General features: G+C 42.6%; 1 protein-coding gene across 25 annotated transcripts in view; it reads right to left on the reverse strand.

Annotated features, from left to right (window-relative positions):
- Nucleotides 1-19,992, reverse strand: part of ZNF618 (zinc finger protein 618) — a 377,016-nt gene that overhangs the window by 193,856 nt on the left and 163,168 nt on the right. For all 25 annotated transcript variants that reach the window (XM_047828947.1, XM_047828945.1, XM_047828943.1 and 22 more), the window contains 5 exons: nucleotides 17,883-18,067; nucleotides 16,883-17,207; nucleotides 12,401-14,217; nucleotides 6,928-7,102; nucleotides 3,817-4,065 (listed from right to left, as the gene is read on the reverse strand). In XM_047828947.1, the coding sequence (XP_047684903.1) occupies nucleotides 3,817-3,912 (96 nt within the window). In that variant the 5' untranslated portion in view covers nucleotides 3,913-4,065; nucleotides 6,928-7,102; nucleotides 12,401-14,217; nucleotides 16,883-17,207; nucleotides 17,883-18,067. The remainder of the gene's footprint in view (nucleotides 1-3,816; nucleotides 4,066-6,927; nucleotides 7,103-12,400; nucleotides 14,218-16,882; nucleotides 17,208-17,882; nucleotides 18,068-19,992) is intronic.

Here is a 19,992-nt window from a genome sequence, read left to right on the forward strand (position 1 = left end):
CTGTTCACAGTTTAGTGGACATTTGGGTGGCTTCTACCTTTGCGCGGTTGTGAATAATGCTGCTATGAACGTGGGTATATCATATAGCTGTTCAAGTCCTTGCTTTCATGTCTTCTGGATGTACATCCAGAAGACAAATCATTATATTGCCACTCTACATTAATTTTTTGAGGAACCATCATAATAGTTTCTACAGCAGCTAACAAGAAACATTTTTAAAGCTGCTTTATTAAAGGTAGAACAATGATTAATCCTTTCTGATGTTTATTCCAAGTCTATTGAGAAACAAAATCCATATATCTAGCTTTAGCAACTGCAAAGGATCATGGGATGCTACATTTCCCCTTTCGTTCTGTGGTAGACTGATTCCAGGAAAAGCCTCAACTCTGCACACCTCTCTGCGCCTATCCCTCTCTGTCATGTGACTTTGCAGTTCGTCTCACCCAAAACCTGAGGTCTATTTTCTGATCCCTGGAGTCTGGATCTGATTACGTGACTTGCTCTGGCCAGTGGGATGTTAGCAGATTTCACGTACGTGGGGGCCTGAAAAGTGTTTAAGAACTGAGTTTGCATTTGTTCTTACACTTTTGCCTTCCCCATGAGAATATGCCCAAGGTAGCCTGCTGGAAGAATAGGAGAGAACAGTCACCCCATCTGACCACCGAGATGTATGAGTTCCAAGCCTACCACTAGCCACCGCCACCTCCCAGAATGTGAGAGAGCTCAGAGGAGATTAGCAGAGTCATCCAGAGTGAACCCCCATCAGCCCACAGACTCATGAGCTCAATAGATGCATATGGTTTTATCTCATGGAGTTTTGGGGCATTTTGTTACACGGCAGTATTGTGGCAACAGGTAACTGATACATCTCCCCTCCTCCTCTGTTAACCTGCTGCAGGTTCTGCATCGTCAAAGGGTGATGAAATGACTGCATTGCCTGACTTCACAGAACTAACATGAGAGGTAAATGCCAGAATTGGAAGGTCTAGCATCTGACAGTTACAATCTAAAGGCTGATTTCTCTTCCCTCTTGAAGATTACCCTCCTCTAGTTTATTGGGAAAGAGAGCCATAGAGAGCATCTCTTCTCCATTGCCCCTCATTCTAGTGATGGGATCTCAATGTTCCTTGGAGAACAAGATTTCTGCCCTGCTTAATCTATGTATCCTGGGTAGAGTTGCTCTATTCAGCCCTGAGTACCATCAACAAATGACCCAGGCCTGGCCAATCAATGTATGCCATCCCCTTGGCCCCGCATTGATTCGGGGATGGTTACATGGTAAGCCAAGCCAATGAGATTCAGTCGCAAGAATGTCAAAGCAAAGTTTCCTTTCCCACTGAGATTACTGAGAGGGTATAGGTTAAATCTAGAGGACGAATAGCATGTGGAAAAAGCTTGCCTAAATATAGCTAACACAGAGAAAAGCAAAATCCAGAGATGGGAAAAAAACAGAGCCTGATGACACAGTTAGAACCCCTAGATCCAGCCATGCCTGAAGCTGTCTTCCTTTGAATTTTTGGTTACATGAGTCAATAATATTCTTGTTTTGTTTAGTTAATTTGAGAATGGACTCTGTCCCTTGTCACTGAAAAAAAAAAAAAAAAAAGATTTTTCTTGCATTTCTCCTGGATCACCTCCCTGACTTCATTGATCCCGATCACCATGGGCTCCTCCACGGTGCTCTTAGCCCCACTGCTGTGAAGAGCCACTGGGCTTATCACTGCTGGTCACCACCTGAGACTCCAGGAAAAGTCTACCCAGTAGAGTGATATTTCTTCCAAACAGGCTCCAGGAGCAGGGAGAATTAAGGCAGGTCTGGGCTGACCTGGCATCCTCCTTTGCCCTGAACAGCTCTGATTTATGCCTGTTGCCCCAGCATGATTACTAATAGCACTCCCTTGCTGTTGATAGTGTCATCGTTTGGATAATAAATTATAGGGTTCCCTTTAGCAGGTCACACTTCTTTTTCATTGTGCCGTGCCTTTATTCTCCACTGCCCCCCACATAAAGCTGAACAGTAGTTTCAGACTTTACCAAAAGCTTGAAATCATAGCACAGGAGGTGTGGCAGAATCCAAAGATGGCTACAATATCTGTCAACCCAGTGCTCTTCTACAATGTGACCTCGCCTCTCCCCTTCACGAGCTGCAATCTAATTCTCCTCCCGTTGGATTTGGGCTTGTGACTGCTTCATCTAGTAGATCACGGTACAAGCGATGTTGAGTCGCTGCTTAGACTGAAGCACAGAAGACAGAGTAGCTTCCGTCTTCTTCATGAGATCGCTTCTACTTGGAGCCCTGAGCCATCACGTAAGTAGTCCAGCTTCCCTGGGACTGCCACGTTGCGAAGAAACTAAGCCACACTGAGAGGCCATGCATAGCCACTCTAGCAGGCGGCCTGGTAGACAGACTCGAAGATAGCACCCGCCTCTTGGTGTTCGCACCCTTGCATAATCCCTCCCCCTGGAGTAAAGGCGAGACTTGCTTCTAATCAGAATACCGATTAGGGGATGGGCTCCAGAAATGGCTTTGTTACAGAAGACTGTAGCTTCTGTCTGTCTGGAGGACTCTCCACGTTGCTGGCTTCGATGAGGCACGTTGCCGTGTTAGGGAATTTCATGTGGCAAAAAACTGAGGACAGCCTTCAGCCAACAGCCTTCAGCCAACAGCCACTTAGGAACCTTAGCCCTCAGTCCAACAACCCAGAAAGAATGGAGTCCTGCCAACAGCCTTGCGAGTGAACTTGGAAGTGGATCCTTCCCCAGTTGAGCCTTCACTGAGACGCCAGCCCTCGCTCGCAGCCTCACGAGAGACGCAAAAGCAAATCCCTGACCCACAACAATTATGAGATGATAAATGCATGTTGAGAATTGCCTCCCCGTGCGGCAAAGTTTTAATTCCAATAATTTGAAGTGGAAATCCTTCCCAGCCTCTTAAACAGCGGATAGCATCATTCCTGCGTCGTCTCCTGAAATCTCACATCAAGCACTGCCCCAAGCCTAGTAAGAGCAACTAACTGAGCCGAACATATATTTGCACAATAGAGTTTTCCAAAGGAAATCAGTTTTTTTCCAGATTTTGGATACCTGTTGAGTGTGCATTCGGTTCTTTAGAAGTCATTATCTGACTGTATGAAACGAGAAACAGCTGGCTATGATCCAAATGTATCTTTCTACCAAAAGACAAAGGTAATCCCTGAAGTCCCCCAGGACTCACTAGCCTGTGGGGATACATGAGGTCACACTTTATTTATTTATTTAACAAATACTTTCCTAGGGCTCGTAATGAGCTATTCTAAGTGCATTGAAACCATCGGGCCTCCGTGACAACCTGATGAGGTAGATGCTATTTATTATCCTCTCTGTTTTACACATGAGGAAACTGAGGCACAAAGAGGTAAAGTAACTTGCCGAGGAACATAGAGCTTCTAAGCGTATCTGGGCTTCGGGCTCAGGAACCTGACTGCAGAGCCTGCACTTGTATTTACTTTGCTATCCTGAATCTCCCTGAGTCTGATCCCCCACCTGCATGGCAGAAGCATTTGAAACTCCACAGTAGGGTTCCTTCCTTCCTCTGTCAGTTTCCAGAGGCCTTGGGAGGTGGTGCAAGTGGGCTCAGTGTTCCTTTGGATCCTGTCCCGGGAGGGCCAGTCTGCCACTAGCTTAACCTCTCAGCTATCAGTTACCACGACACTACATCACAAATGGCCCACGACTTCAAATAATAAGCATGAATTTAGTACACAAGTCTGCGGGTCAGCAGAACGGTTCTGATCTTGGCTGGGCTTGTTCATATGGCTGGTGTTGGCTGCCTCTTACCTGATCTGTGTTGGCCACAGCTGGGACAACCCGGGCCACACGACGCCGGTCTACCCATTTCTCATCCTCCAGCAGGCCAGCCTGGGGCACGTTCATTTGGCAACACCAGGGTAGAAGAGCAGATAAGCCCAAGGGTGCAAGCACATTTCCAGCTCCTGTTTAAATCCCACGCTGAACATCCCGTTGGTAGGAGTAAGTCCTGCCCCGAGTCCAAGCAGGAGAATACGGCACCGTTGTGTGGCACAAGGCCTGGGGACAGGGAAGGATAAAGAACTGGTCATTAAGGCAATCAGTGTACCACCCTCGGCACCGATTTTCTTTCTTCTCCAAAAACGTCAGAACAGAATTAAATTTCAAACTAAAAAACCATTTCGATGAAGCTGCCCAAGACTCCATAAATTAAATTTGTGTTCTGAGAGGCAGTGAAGAAGGGATCCAAACCAGGGGCAACGTGCACAAATGGTTTCTTTATGAAGGGAAAACAGCGGCATTCCTCTGTATCAATAGGAAATGAAACCGAGAATTCAGAACTCAGCCAGGGGGGCCCACATTCTAGTGGCAAAGTGGCAGTCGGCAGGGTAGGCATTGTGCAGGCCTGGTGTCTGAGCACTAATGTGAGCACAAAAGTCACATCAGAGCAGGCCTACAGCAAAATTGACTCAGTTAGCAGCTTCTTAGCATATCAATGTCTTATTTTGTTTCTCAGGCAGAAAGCTCAAATATTGGCTTGCCTGATTCAAAATTGGCCCGTAGGCCACCCCAGTTTTTTCCAAGAGAGTATAAATGAATGTATACTTGATTCCCATTCCTGGAAAGCAGAAGCTGTCATTTTCTGGGCTCACACAGCCTGCACAGAGCCTGGTTATAATTATTTCTCTGAGACACGGAGGAGCTCTTGTTAGACAGCCGCACTGGTCTCCAAACCTACCATTCCATGGCCCCTTTCTTCTACTGTAAGAGTGCCCCGGAAATATCAACCTCCCTGAGGTGGCAAAGGTCAAGGTCTGTGGACAAATATCAACTGATGCTGTTTTGGAAACATCCGAGGAGACTCAATGGACAGTAAAACTTACCAAAAAGAACAGACCTAAAGAGCCTGGCGCATTCCATGTTCCGTTACAGAGACATCAGGACTTTTGCAATGGCCTTAAGATGGGTTTAATGGTGGAAAGCAGATCGTACCCACCAGGTCCCCCTTCCCAGACTGCAACCCTATGAATCTGTTCTGGATACACTGTTTGCCATACGCCGGGTGTTTTTCACACATCACCTCAAGTGATTCTTAAAGAGCAGTACACATCCCTATTTTGCAGATGAGGAAACAGAGGCACAAAGCTTCAGTACGTCGCCCAAGTCACACAGAATGTTAGTGTTGAGGCGCTGTGACTTGAGAACCAGCCCTCGTAGACATGACCCTACGAAAGCTGTCATTCAGTACCATTCAGATACCATCAAGCCTGTGCCTTCAAATTAAGAGGGATACAATTTCCAAGTAGTTGATGCAGAGTTCTATGAAAATCCATTTCTAGGTTCTTAACTGCCATATGCATTACTTCCTTGCATGGACAACTTCGGGTCGGGGGCAGGGAAGAGAGGGCACCGAACGGAGGGACGTTTCCAAATATTGGGGAACGGAAGTTCCCTTGAATAGGACACCACAACCCTTCTCCCATCCATCTCATTAAGAGACAAACTCTAGGGGCACCCGGGTAGCTCAGTCGATTACGCGTCTGACTCTTGGTTTCAGCTCAGGTCATGATCTCACGGTTTCATGAGTTCAAGCCCCGCACTGGGCCTTGCACTGACAGCGTGGAGGCTGCTTGGGATCCTCTCTCTCCCTCTTTCTCTGTCCCTCTCCCACTCACACTGTCTCTGTCTCTCTCAAAATAAATAAGTAAACTTAAAAAAAATGCTTTTTTTTTTATATATTTTTTTTTATTAAAAAAAAATTTTTTTTTTCAACGTTTATTTATTTTTGGGACAGAGAGAGACAGAGCATGAACGGGGGAGGGGCAGAGAGAGAGGGAGACACAGAATGGGAAACAGGCTCCAGGCTCTGAGCCATCAGCCCAGAGCCTGACTCGGGGCTCGAACTCACGGACCGCGAGATCGTGACCTGGCTGAAGTCGGACGCTTAACCGACTGCGCCACCCAGGCGCCCCCCCCCCCAAAAAAATGTTTTTAAAAAGAGAGACAAACTTCTATTACTTTTACCTTTTATGTTTAACAATTATAGAAATTTTGATCGACAGTATCCTAAAATTAATCCAGAAACATGCTTATTAACCCATAGTGCCTTATGATCACTGGAAATAGAAGTATTTTTAAATTTCCACCTATAATGATATTTTCGATTTAGAGACTATTCTGAGATGATCTGTATGAGACAAGCAGAAAAATATATCACATTCTTGTAAAATTCTGTGGGGAAGTGGAATGGAAAAAGTGATTTAAAGGAGAAAAAGGAACATTGCAATATTTCTAGCTGTGAAGAGTCTGTTCGTCTATTTTTTTTAATGGATGACAGTGGGTATAAAATCACTACTTTAAACACTAATATTTACAATATGCAGGACATTACATCCTTTACAACTATTTAAAACCGTGAGAACAAATTTTTTATTTATATGATTATGTGAATTTTCAGAATTCTTCTGGAGGTATATGAGAAAGAAAGAAAGAAAGAAAGAAAGAAAGAAAGAAAGAAAGAAAGAGGAAGGAAAAAAGGAAGGACGGAAGGAAGGAAGGAAGGAGAAACAAAGTCCTCTGATCTTGCCCAAGATGAGGCATTTGTAATCCAGAGAGTAACAAGGATTTACCCAAGTTCACACAGAAGAACAGCACCTGAGCTAGGACCAAAAGTAAAGCCTCGGGACCCCCAATACCTCCCCTTTTCCTTATCCATGCTGACTTACTGTGCCATTCAGAGCCCCGGCAGGTCCCAGAACATGAAAGCAATGAAAGGCAGGAAAAGTTGATCAGGTGTCTATTTACAGAGGTGAGGGCAGGGCCAAGGGAAAGCCACAGGGGCTGGTGAAGGACCAAGGACTAGCAAAGGTGCAAAGCCATTTCCACCCCTGGACTCGAGGAGCAAAGAGAAAGAGACCTTACCTGGACCCTGCGAGGCCTGTAGCTGGAGGAGAAGGCTACCAAGAGGAGGAGCATGTCTTAAGCAGAACAGGATCTCGGGCACACCACAGCTAGCAGGGAGAGAGCTGGGGGAACAAATGCAACGATCTCTCTTCTCCTGCATGGCTTTCCTGCTGGATCCTCTCGTTGGTCGAATCTATCAGAAACCAGAGGGTAAGGGAACTGGTTGACACATTTCTTAGAGGTCAACCTCCCAGGCACAGAGCAAAACAGAGGAGGGCAGAGTGTGGGTCTGGAGGGGCAACCAGAAAACGTTCACAACGCTTTCCATTTTGAACTTGACATTTGTATTTGAACAAAAAGATTAGGCTTTCCAGTCAAGGTAAGCCGCAGCAAAATAAAGAGATCTGTCCCCAGAAGATTCCAAAAGCCTATATTTATGAGGCAGGAGGAATTTCAGGGACGTTTAGAAGAATTTATATTTTTCATTTTGTAAATATGATACACAACAGATATCTACTTATTTTAGTACAATAATTTTTTTTGGCATCTCTCTTCATTGGAAACTGATCTTTATTTCTCTAACAATTGCCTTGTTAAATCCCCATTCATGGATGCTTTCACAGACTGCTACTAGCTCCAACTAAAACCTGGGAGTTGAGGGAAAGTCCCTGAGAAAAGTAATGCAAGTGGACATTTTAAATAGAATTATATCATTAAAGATAACAATGTAAATTATTAACAGTCGTCTATTAAAGACAGATTAATCCCGCTATAATCAGATTGAAAGAATGCATGCAATTGCCATAATCCAAAATGCTATAAATTTAAATCACCTTTCACAGGCAACCTGTAGAAAGAGCAGCGCCATCTAGGGGCAAGGAGCTTTAATGACCTAATGCCCTTTGACCTGTGTTTTTCCCCGTTTTCAAGTAAGGCCATCAAAGGAGGTGTAGTGGAGGGACGCCTGGGTGGCTCAGCGTCTGTCTGACTCTTGATTTTGGCTCAGGTCGGGCTCAGGTTATGCTCAAGTCATGATCTCACAGTCAGTTCATGAGATTGAGCCCCACATGGAGGTCTGCACTGACAGTGTGGAACCTGCTTGGGTTTCTCTCCTCTCTCTGCCCCTCCCCTGCTCACACACGCATGCGTGCGCGCTCTCTCTCTTTCTCTCTCTCTCTCTCTCTGTCTCAAAATAAACATCTTTAAAAAAAAAAAAAGAGGACGTGTTGGAGCACCTGGGTAGATCAGTTGGTTAAACACCCACTTCGGCTCAGGTCATGATCTCACTGTTAGGGGGTTTGAGCCCCATGAGATCATGACCTGAGCCAAAGTCGGAGGCTTAACCACCTGAGCCACCCAGGCACCCCTGGATCAGTTACCAGGTTTAAAACTATGGCTACAAATTTAGGGTTTTTGCCACAACTACATAAAGAGATGAAATACGTATATTTGAAGAAATGATAGCAGTAAACTCCAAATTTGAGGAAAATATTAACCTAGACATCCTAGAGACTAAATGAACCCCCAGTAGAATAAATACAAAAGATCCATACCTGGACACATCATAGTCAAACTGCAGAAAGATGAAGACAAAAGAAACATCTTGAAAGTAGTGAGAAAAATGAATTGGCACAGACAGGAAAGCATCAATACCTTCAATTACTGACTTTCCATGTGAAATAATGGAGACTAGAAGGACATATGAAAAGCACTGAGAAAAAAAAACGAAACAAAACTGTCAACCAAGAATGCTATGTTAAACAAAACGATCTTTCAAAAATGAAAGCTAAACAAAGACATTCCCAGATTAAAAAAAAAAAAAAAAACATGGCCAAAAGAATTCATGACTATCAGATTGCCTTACCAGATACTATAAAAAGTTCTTTGGGCCCAAAGGACTTCATACCAGAGGGCAATCTGAATCTACAGGAAGAAATGAAACCAGCAGAAAAGATAAATATGTAATAAGAGTTGAAATAAGAGAGATAATATAAGAATCCATTTTTTCTTATTCTCTTAATGTTTTAAAAAGACACAAAATTGTATAAAACAATACAAACACTGTATTGTTAAGTATATAATATATATATGACAATAACAGCATAAAGGAAAAAGTAGGAATAGAGCAAAGTTTCTGTATTTCATCAAAATTAAGTTCATATTAATTTTAAGTACACTTTGATAAGTTAACATGTATATTATATTCCTAAAGCAACCAAAAGAAAATAACTATAAAAATAAGAGTTCAAATAGAGCACGGAAATATTTAATACAAGATACGAACTAAAGGAGAAACAGAAGAACAAAAAAGATAAGAGATCCATAGAAAGCAGAACGGCAAACATAAATGTAAATGGTATAGTCACTTCAGTTAAAGGAAGAGATTGTCAGATCACGATCCAACTACATGGTTTCTAAAAGAGACATACAAAAATATGACATGCACACAGTAACCAAAAGAGAGCTGGAGTGGTTATATTAATATTATAAAAGTAGACTTCAAGATAACAAGAAGTACTAGAGACAAAGAGGGACATTTCATAATAATGTAAGGGCAAATACATTAGGAAAATGCAACGGTTTTATATGTACCTTGTAACACAGCCTCATAATACATGGCACAAAACTGACTGAATTGAAAGGAAAAACAGACAGTTCAGCAACAATAGTGGGAGAATTCAATACCATGCAAGGCCCAATCCATTCACTTGGAAACCTTTACCCCAGCCCCATCTCCTAACTACCATGACCCCCCCAAACCAGTCTCCTTCCATTGCCCCTCTCAAGTCATTTTATATACCACTTGGGAACCTCCCTCAATTTCTCCAGAAAGCTTCACTATGTGAGTAATAAACCTTTTCCTACCCTTGCTGGTGCATGTGTGGCATCATCAGATTCAAATGCAAAAATCCTCAATGAAATATGAGCAAAGTGAATTCAGCAGCACTGTCAAAGTATTAAATACCATGACTTAAGTGGGTCTTATTTCAGAAATGCAAGGTTGGTGGGGTGCCTGGGTGGCATAGTCGGTTAAGCGTCCAACACTTGATCTCAGCTCTCAGGTCAGGATCTCATGGTTTGTGAGTTTGAGCCCCATATCAGACTCTGCGTTGATGGCACAGAGCCTGCTTGGGATTCTGTCTCTTCTTCCCTCTGCCCTTCCCCCACTCATGCACACACATACTCTCTCTCTCTCTCTCTCTCTCTCTTTCTCAAAATAAACAAATAAACTTAAAAAAAATGTAAGGTTGGTTCAACACACAGAAGTCAATCAATGTGAAGCATCTTATTAATAGAATAAAAAGAAAACAAACACACAACCATCTCCATAGACAGAGAAAAATCACTTGACAAAAATCTAACAACTGTTCATGATAAAAACCCAACAAACTAGGAGGAGAGAGGCATCTACAAAAAACCCGCTGCTAACATCTTACATAATGGTGAAAGACTGAATGCTTTATCCTTAAAATCGGGAACAAGGGAAGGATATCTACTTCCTCACAACTCTTCAGCATTGTACAGGAAGTTTCCACCAAGTGCAATAAGGCAAAAACAACGACAAACAAAACCAACAACAACACAACATACAAATTGAAAAGGAAAAAATAAAATCACAAATGACACAATCCTTTATGTATACAATCCCAAGGAATCTACAAAAGAGCTACAACAGCTAAGAAACAAGTTGAGAGAAGTTACAGGATACAAGTTCAGTGTGTAAACAATTATACTTCCATATACTAGAAATGAACCATCCAATTAAGTGATTCCATTCACAGTGAAAAAGAATAAAATACTTAGTGATAAATTTAACAAAAGAAGTGTTAGACATGGAGACTACAAACTATAAAACATTTCTGAGCTGGGTACTTGGGTGGCTCAGTTGCTTAAGCATCTGACTCTTGATTTTGGTTCAGGTCATGATCTCATGGTTCATGGGATCAAATCCTGTGTCAGACTCCATGCTGACAGCGCAGAACCTATTTGGAATTCTCTCTCCCTCTCTCTTTGTCCCTCCCCTGCTTACTCTCTCTCTCAAAATAAGAAAATAAACATTAAAAAAAAACATTTCTGAGAGGAATTCAAAAAAGGGCTAAAATTGGGAAATATCCAATGTTCATGGATTGGGAAACTCAACATTGTTATCAATTCTCCCCAAATTGATCTGTAAATCCATTCTCTTTTTGAGGAACTTGCCTAATCCCTTTGAGCCTCTTTTCTCATCTGCAAAATGGACACAATAATCGCTTCTTCACAAAGTAGTCATGCGTATTAAATGAGATAATGTATGTCAGGTGATTAGCATAGTATCTGGCATAGAATAGGAGCTCAATTAAATGGGAGGGGCAAGACAGGGATATCCAGATGGTACTTCTGATGGAAGTCTGAGCTATTTTAAGGAGTTGTCTGCATTTCTGTTTCAATTTTTATCACAACTTTTGCTTTTGCTAAACTTTATCAGATGATTTTCATTTCCCATTTCACAGAGCCCATCGTAATCTGTACAACCAAGTTGAAGGTACACCGACTGGCTAAGAAATTCACGTCTTATTGAAAGATATTATCTCAGACCACTTTTTGGTTGACATCCAGGAAACTTTTCTACTGAGAGGATGGGCACTGAATTCTCTCTTCTCTTTCTAATTTTTTTAACATTTATTTATTTTTTGAGAGACAGAGAGAGACAGAGCATGAGCAGGACAGGGGCAGAGAGAGAGGCAGTCACAAATTCTGAAGCAGGCCCCAGGCTCTGAGCTGTCAGCACAGAGCCCAACGCGAGGCTTGAACTCACAAACGGCGAGATCATGACCTGAGACGAAGTCACATGCTTAACCAACCGAGCCACCCAGGTGCCCCGGGCACTGAATTCTCTTGCAGGAATGTTCATTTATTCAGCAGCATCTATTGAGCACCTACTAAGTGCCAAAGACTGAAAGTATAGCTGTAAAAAAGACATTTTCCACCAAGAAGCTCACAGTTTAGAAAGGGGAACAAATGGTAAACAAATACATATTAAAATATTGTTCTATAAGTATGTAAACACAAAAACAAATGTGTTTGTGGTAAGTGTTATGAAGGAACACAAGGCAGGGTGAAGACACAGAGAGATATGGGGTGCTATTTTAGCCAGGGGAACCAGGAAAGTCCTCTGAGGAGCCAACATTTCATCACAGACCACACAGAAGGAAGGGAACCAACCACCTTAATGGTTCTTTTCATTCGTTTTTATAAGGTTGTATTCCGTGATCAAATAAATTTGGAAAATGCAAGGTCAATGTGAGTTGACAGGTTCCCTCCCAAGCATTTCTCAGGGGTTTTATGGTGTCCGTTTGCCACGAACATCTCTGTGAGGGGAATACGGTTTGCACTTCCCAAGGTTCCTGCCCACGGCCATCTCTATCCCAGAGTCTCTTGCGGAACCACCTTTCCACCAGGCAGGGAAATGCTGGACCGGGAACCTCGGAGGATGGGAAGCAATGATCCTTACCAGCTGCGGCTGTGGTTTTGCTGGAAGCAGACGCTGGTATTCTGACACCCCAGCATGCTGTGCTCTGGGTTCATAAGCCACACGAAGGTGATGGCAGGCTTCCAGCCGAGATGCATCTGTTTCCTGCAGAGAAGGGGAGCCCGCCTCTGCCAGCTCTACAGCGAGCCTATCCGGGGTGCGCCCGTGTGCGGCGGCTGAGCTGAAGTTAGCAAATGTAAAACACGCATCAGCGAAGACCAGCCGGGCCTCGCCACCCACTAATGGTGCAAAGACAGCTGTGCCAGGGAAACTTCAGGCAAGAGAATGGGGGGCATCCCTTCTGCTGGGAACTTAATTTTTTTTTTTTTAAAGGCTCAACTCTTCTTCAGAGAAAACATGTGGCTCAGTGGAAGGAGGGGCCTGGGAGTCTTGATGGCCACAGCAGGCTCACTGGGTAGTGTTACACAAGTCCTCTGCACCTCAGTAGCCTTGCCTGGCATATGGGAGGTCTCAGGCCCCACCATGACGCAAGTCTGTGGGAATGGCAGGTAGTGGTAGGGTCTCAGGAGGTTCTTCAGTCTGACCAGAGCCGACCCATCTAATAAATACAATACCCAGGAGGAAAATAACAGCAACAATGAGGACTCCACTACGAAGCCCAAGTCTGTGACCTTTATAGACATTATTTCACATAAAATCAAAACCATTCTGTGAGGTATGCACGATTATTAGCCGCACGTTTACAGGCGAGTCAACAGCTTCAGAGAGGTAAAGTCAGTTGGCCAAGGTCACACAGCCTCTAAGTGGTTGAATTGTTATCTGATCCCCAAATCGTGCCTCTCGGAATACTCTGCCCAAGTCCTTGGCTCGCCCCTCTGGGCGAGGGAGCCAGGAGGAAGGAGTAGGAGGAAGGCAGCCAGCTCTTTCTCAGCCCGTGCCAAAGCCTCAGTCACTCTGGCTTCTCCCCAGTCACTGAAAAGGTTTTTGCTAGCTGCCGGTGGGCACTGCTTAGGCAGAAAAGCAGGTGTGTGCCAGGCACAGAGATGTTCCTTGATGAGCACTTGTTGAATGAGTGAATGGTATTAGGAACAGCAGGCAAAATGAGATTTCATCCCAAATTTTCACAGGTCAGTAAGGGGTTTACTGCATCTGGCCAAGTGCCGGGGCCTCAGCTACAAACCAGGTAGGTGTTTGGGCTGGTGGAAGCCACAGTCCGATGGAAGATACAGGTCCCTCAGCACGCAATTACGTGAGCGACCAACCCCGTGGCTGTGTTCTGAGCAACGGGGGTTGGTGACCGTGGAAGATGTGACCGGTAAACCAGGCGTGGCCGTGTTCGCCCTTCTCAGTGGCACGGTGAGACCTAAGGAAGAGGGGTGGTCGGTCATCCGGGAGACAGAGAATGGAACCAGAGAGGTGAGTGGGCAGTGTGGAGCACCATGCACTCGGAACTGGCGTCTGATCCCCTGGCCGAGGGGACAGAAGCTGCAGATTTGTGACATGGGGCAAGGCAACGCGCAGATCGCTCCTCACTGTCCGAGAGTCTGGGGCTTTCGAGGGAGCTTTTCCTCCAGCCCGAGGAAGATTCACACAGGCTCCAGCTCTCCAGACACCCACACAGCTTGGCAGCCTCTTCTCTCCTCGTACGTTTATGCTATTTGTATTGGCCAACAACAGACGTTCAGAGTCTTCGCCAGTCCTTCACGACCAGTCCCCTGGATTTCCCTCCACGTGGAGCTGACAGAGCATGGTCTCTAAAGTATTTAAGGACCAAACTTATTTGGGCGCCAGCCGAAGCATGCTTTAAAAGAAACACTATTGGCGAAGGTCGTCCATGTCTGGTGTTGAAAAAAGCAGCAAAAACGGAAAAAAAGTAAAATCATTTTTAAGCCTCCCACTGAAGCTAATGAGTGCTAGTATTTCCTCATACAGCCTGACACATACTTTCTACATTCATATATAATACGGGTATGTAAATAGTAAGCTTTTAAGAACAATGAAATCAGATTCTACGTGCTGCCTGGGATGGTACTTTTACAATTGTATCATGAACCAATCATTGGCTTGGTTTCCAAGCCAATATTTATGCCATTTTAATGGTAGCATAAAATTTCATCACATGAATACGCTGTACCCTTATTATATGGTACATATGATACAATGCATTGTATACCAGAATATGCCAAAGCCTTATTATATGGTATATACAAATATTCCAGACCTTGATTATTGACCATTTAGGTTGTTTCTGATATTTTCATCGATAGAGACAGTGTTGTGAAGAGCTTCTTGAATATTCCTTGTTATGAACCTTCCTGAATAATTTTTTTTAATGTTTATTTATTTTTGAGAGGGAGAGAGACAGAGCACGAACGGAAGAGCGGCAGAGAGAGAGGGAGACTCAGAGTCCGAAAGCAGGCTCCAGGCTCTGAAACGTCAGCACAGAGCCCGACGCGGGGCTCAAACTCAGGAACCATGAGACCATGACCTGAGCCGAAGTCAGGCCCTTAACCGACTGAGCCACCCAGGTGGCCCCTGAAAAAAAATTTTAGTGGAATTGCTGCATCAAAATTATGAACATCTGAAGAATTTACCTAAATACTTCCAAATCCACCTCCACTCTGTCCCAAACCATTGCCCCAGCCTCACACACTAACCAGTAGATTGCGTGATTCATTTAAACTCTTGACCAACGGGAGAGGTGAAACTGATACCTTGTTCTTATGTTCCATCTTTGATTACAAGCAAGTTGAGCATCTTTTCTTGTGCCTCCTGGCCACTCCTGTGTATTCATCAATCTGCTATAGCTGTCCATGTTTCTAGCAGAATATTCAATATTTTCTGACTTTTTTGGTATTTATTTTTTACTCATTATTTTAATGCAATTTTTAAATTACGGTGTGGTCAAGTTTTTTCTATGCTTAGAAGAGCTTTTTCTGTTTCAAGATTATATAAATATTTCTTTGCATTTTTTTCTAACTGCTCTAAATATATCTCCTTGATATTTAAATCTTCAATGCTACTGGGACTTATCTCGGTGTGTGATGTGAGTTAGGCATCTAACTTTTCCCCCCCAAACGACTAGCCAATTGTACCACCATTTATTTATTGACTAACCCTTTTTTTCCTACGAATTTGAGATGTCCCCCTTATTACATACTAAGCTGGTATACACCTTGGGTGTTTGGCTGACTTTCTACTGTTTCAATAATATGCTTATTTATTCTAGCCTCAAAACGACATTATTTTCATATGTTCATATTTCAAATTTCACTGCAAATTTTTTTAAGTAAGGTCTACTACAGCCAACATGGGGCTTGAAGTCACAACTCTAAGATCAAGAGTCACACGTTCTACCAACTGAACCAGCCAGGAGCCCCATACTGCACATTTTTAATGCATTATTAACGTTCAGTCAAACAGACCCAATACTCCCACCCTGCTCTTTTCCTCCAGATTTTGTTTTGCTCCCCTTGCACATTTAAATTTTTTTTTATCAAATTTAAGCCTATATAAACACTGTCAAAATAATTCTATCAAGTTCAGTGTTAATAGCATTGTTTTGATAGAGGTATGTTAAATATATACATTAATTTGGGAAGAGTTACAATATTGAACCCTCTCATTTAGGGTAATAATACAGCCTCTTTTATGTCCCCAGTCAAATTCTGTTCTTCATATATGTTCTACATATATTTGGTAAGTTTGAATGGTCCTTGCTGTATAGGAAAGGTAGATATAGATGTAAATCGATATAAATGTTGATACACACACAGATATGTATGCATTTTTAGTTTGCAATAGGTTTTCTTACAGAATGCCCTAATTACTGTCAATGTTTTTTTTTTTTATTTTCTTGGCTTTCAGATGTCAATACATCACCGACTGGGCGCCAAGGTGGCTCAGTCAGTTATGTGTCCGACTCAGGTCATGTTATGTGTTTGGCTCAGGTCATGATCTTGAGGCTCATGGGTTTGAGCCCCACATCGGGCTTGCGGCTGTCACCCTGTCAGCATGGAGCCGGCTTTGGATCCTCTGTCCCCGCTCTCTCTTTGCCCCTCCCCTGCTCATGCTCTCTCTTAAAAAATAAATAAAACATTAAAAAAATAAAATACATCACCAACCAAGAGTGACAATTATAACTCTCCATCTAAAATATGTATAATTCATGGGGCACCTGGGTGGCTCAGTCGGTTAAGCGTCCGACTTCAGCTCAGGTCCTGATCTTGCACTCCGTGAGTTCGAGGCCGGCATCGGGTTCTGTGCTGACAGCTCAGAGCCTGGAGCCTGCTTCAGATTCTGTGTCTTCCTCTCTCTCTCTCTGTCCCTCCCCCACACTCGCGCGCGCACGTGCGTGCTCCCTCTCTCTCTCTCTGTGTCTCAAAAATAAATAAACATTAAGAAAAAAAATTTTTTTTAATGTATAATTCTTAGCAGAGCTAATATTCCGTGGTAGGTACCGGTATGATCTACTCATTTTCAAATTTTGAAAAACATGCTTACCAGTTGGTAAATAGTGTATCAGCAACAGCAAGGTACAGCAAAATCAGTTAATGATATAGATTCCAATGTAAATCCATTAGTTCACGCTGATGGCTGTAGCACGTGATAGCTGCCAGTAGGCGGGTCTCCCGTCACAGTGACATCTGAGCAATTTTGGAGCATTCCCTGCCAGTTTGGCCTGTTTCGTGGAAGGCAGCATGACTTCACGGCACACGCTCTCAGAAGCACTTGAGACTTGAGGACTTGAGCACTATACTTGAGGACAGTGGTTCCCAGCCTGTGGGTTAGTCACCTCTGAAGTTCTCTGAGACCCCTTCAGGAATCTCTGAAAAGAAAACATCTAATGACACCAATACATCATTTGCCTTTTTCACTCTTGTTCCGTGAGTGTAAGCGGAGTTTTCCAGAGGCCACGTGATGAGCGATATCACAACAGATTGAAGGCAGAAGCGGCCCTCAGCATCCAGCTGAATTCTATTAAGCCAGACATTAAAGAGATTTGCAAAAATGTATAACAATGGTGCTCTTCTCACTATTTGGGAAAACAATTATTTTCATAAAAAATTCTTTGTTAGCATTCCCCAGGCTATTATTGTTATTTTTTTTTACTGAATAAATACACAAATGAAAAGTTCTCAATTGTAACTTCTAATACCGTATTGATAAATGTAACCCACATAAACAAAAGATTTAAGGCTGCCCTAGCTAATTTTTAACTCTGTAAAAGAATTCTGAGACCAAAAAGTTTGAGAACCACTGTGTGGGGAGAATTCAAAATTTATTATTACGCCCAAATTATGTAATTGCCCCTGCCTCTAAATATTTCAGTTTTTACTTCATTTTACAGTTAGTATACTATAATTCTTTGTGTCATAGTGCAGTGTTCCGAGGTTTATAAACCTAATAATAAAATATTAAAAATGAAACCCAGAGTGAAGACACAGTAGAGCTTGGATAAGTTTCTTCATGTTCTTTTAAAATATTATAAACAAAGGGGTACCTGGGTAGCTCGGTCGGTTGAGCATCTGACTCTTGCTTCCAGCGCCTGGTCCCAGCCAGGCTTGTGAGATCGCGCCCCAAGTCCGACTGTGTGCTGAGTGCGAATCCTTGCTGCTTAAGATACTCTGTCTCCCTCTGCCTCTCCCTCACTCACGCGAGTGCGTTACCTGCGTTCTCTCTCTCTCTCTAAAAGATAAACAAACAAACAAACAAATAAATAAATATTATAAACATGAATCTTCTGACCGTGGAAGAACAAGGAAGAATATGTTAATATGTTAATGTTAATAACGAGCCGTCCCTGGGATAGCTTCTGATACCAAGTGGAAACCAATACCTGGGACATCTTTTGATGCTGCGTAAGAAACAAAGCAAAATAAAATAAAAAAGTTGTATACATGGAATGAAAACAACTCAGTTATTCCAACAAAAGTAGCATGAGTGACTCTTTATAGTTAGCGTGTAAATATTACTCAGACGATCAGGGTACAAAACTTGTTTACAATTAAACCTTGAAAGTGCTATACTTTCATCAAATGTTTTATGTTCTGTTAGAACTCATGGTTTGTTTGTTTGTTTGAGAGAGAGAGTGAGAGCAGGGGAGGGGCAGGGGTAGAGGGAGAGACTCTTTTTTTTTTTATATGAAGTTTATTGTCAAATTGGTTTCCATACAACACCCAGAGCTCATCCCAACAGGTGCCCTCCTCAATGCCCATCACCCATTTTCCCCTCCCTCCCACCTGCCATCAACCCTCAGTTTAGTCTCAGTTTTTAAGAGTCTCTTATGGTTTGGCTCCCTACCTCTCTAACTTTTTTTTCCCTTCCCCTCCCCCATGGCCTTCTGTTAAGTTTCTCAGGATCCACAAAGGAGTGAATACATATGGTATCTGTCTTTCTCTGTATGACTTATTTCACGCAGCATAACACTCTCCAGTTCCATCCACGTTGCTACAAATGGTAGATTTCATTCTTTCTCATTGCCAAGTAGTATTCCATTGTATATATAAACCATTCTTTATCCATTCGTCAGTTGATGGACATGTAGGCTCTTTCCATAATTTGGCTATTGTTGAAAGTGCTGCTATAAACATTGGGGTACAAGTGCCCCTATGCATCAGCACTCTTGTATCCCTTGGGTAAATTCCTAGCAGTGCCATTGCTGGGCCATAGGGTAGATCTATTTGTAATTTTTTCAGGAACCGCCACACTGTTTTCCAGAGCAGCTGCACCAGTTTGCATTCCCACCAACAGTGCAAGAGGCTGCCCGTTTCTCCACATCCTCTCCAGCATCTATAGGAGGGAGAGAGACTCTTAAGCAGGCTTCACACCCAATGAGGAGCCCGACACAGGGCTCAGTCTCACAACTGTGAGATCATGATCTGAGCTGAAATCAAGAGTCGGACGCTTAACCGACTGAGCCACCCAGGCACCCCAAAATTCATGGTTTTAATAAAGAAAAATTTCTCTCATTAATGAGGAAGATTATAAAAAAGGTTATAAATCAGGTTCACATAAAAACCACTGGCAATAGTAAAAACCTCTGAAAAAATGCATCACAGTATTGATACAGCAAATGAAAACACCATCTGTATGGTTAAAAAAATAATTGAACATTGTCAAACATAAAATATTTAATAGAACTTTAAAAAAGAGCAATATCAATATGGGCTTACTGTAGCAATCTAAATTTATGGAGTTGTTTGTTGCAAAATATTTATCTGCTCATATGAGAAAACAACTTTTTGGAAAATGTATAAATCAAAGCAGTAAAATTTCAATCATTATTGATGAAGCTTCAACTGTTTCATATAAACTAGTTTTTAATAATTTACTTAAAATGTGAAATTCAAGACTTTGAAGATAATTTAATGGTTTTTGTTGATCTCATGAAGCAGGAAGGAACAACATCTGAAATAATTTATCAAAATTTATTGTTGACACATGAGAAAAATGGTTTCAATGAGAAATATTTTCATGAAAACCTTATTTGATTTTATACACACAGTGCCTGTGATTAGCAAGGGAGAGAGTCTGCAGTTTCAGCCAAAATTTAGGGAAATTTTTGAATGTTTTAATTTGGCACTGTCCAAGTCACTGAATTCAATTACCCT

The sequence above is a fragment of the Prionailurus viverrinus genome, chromosome D4 (genome assembly GCF_022837055.1).
Source record: "Prionailurus viverrinus isolate Anna chromosome D4, UM_Priviv_1.0, whole genome shotgun sequence".
Taxonomy (NCBI): Eukaryota; Metazoa; Chordata; class Mammalia; order Carnivora; family Felidae; genus Prionailurus; species Prionailurus viverrinus.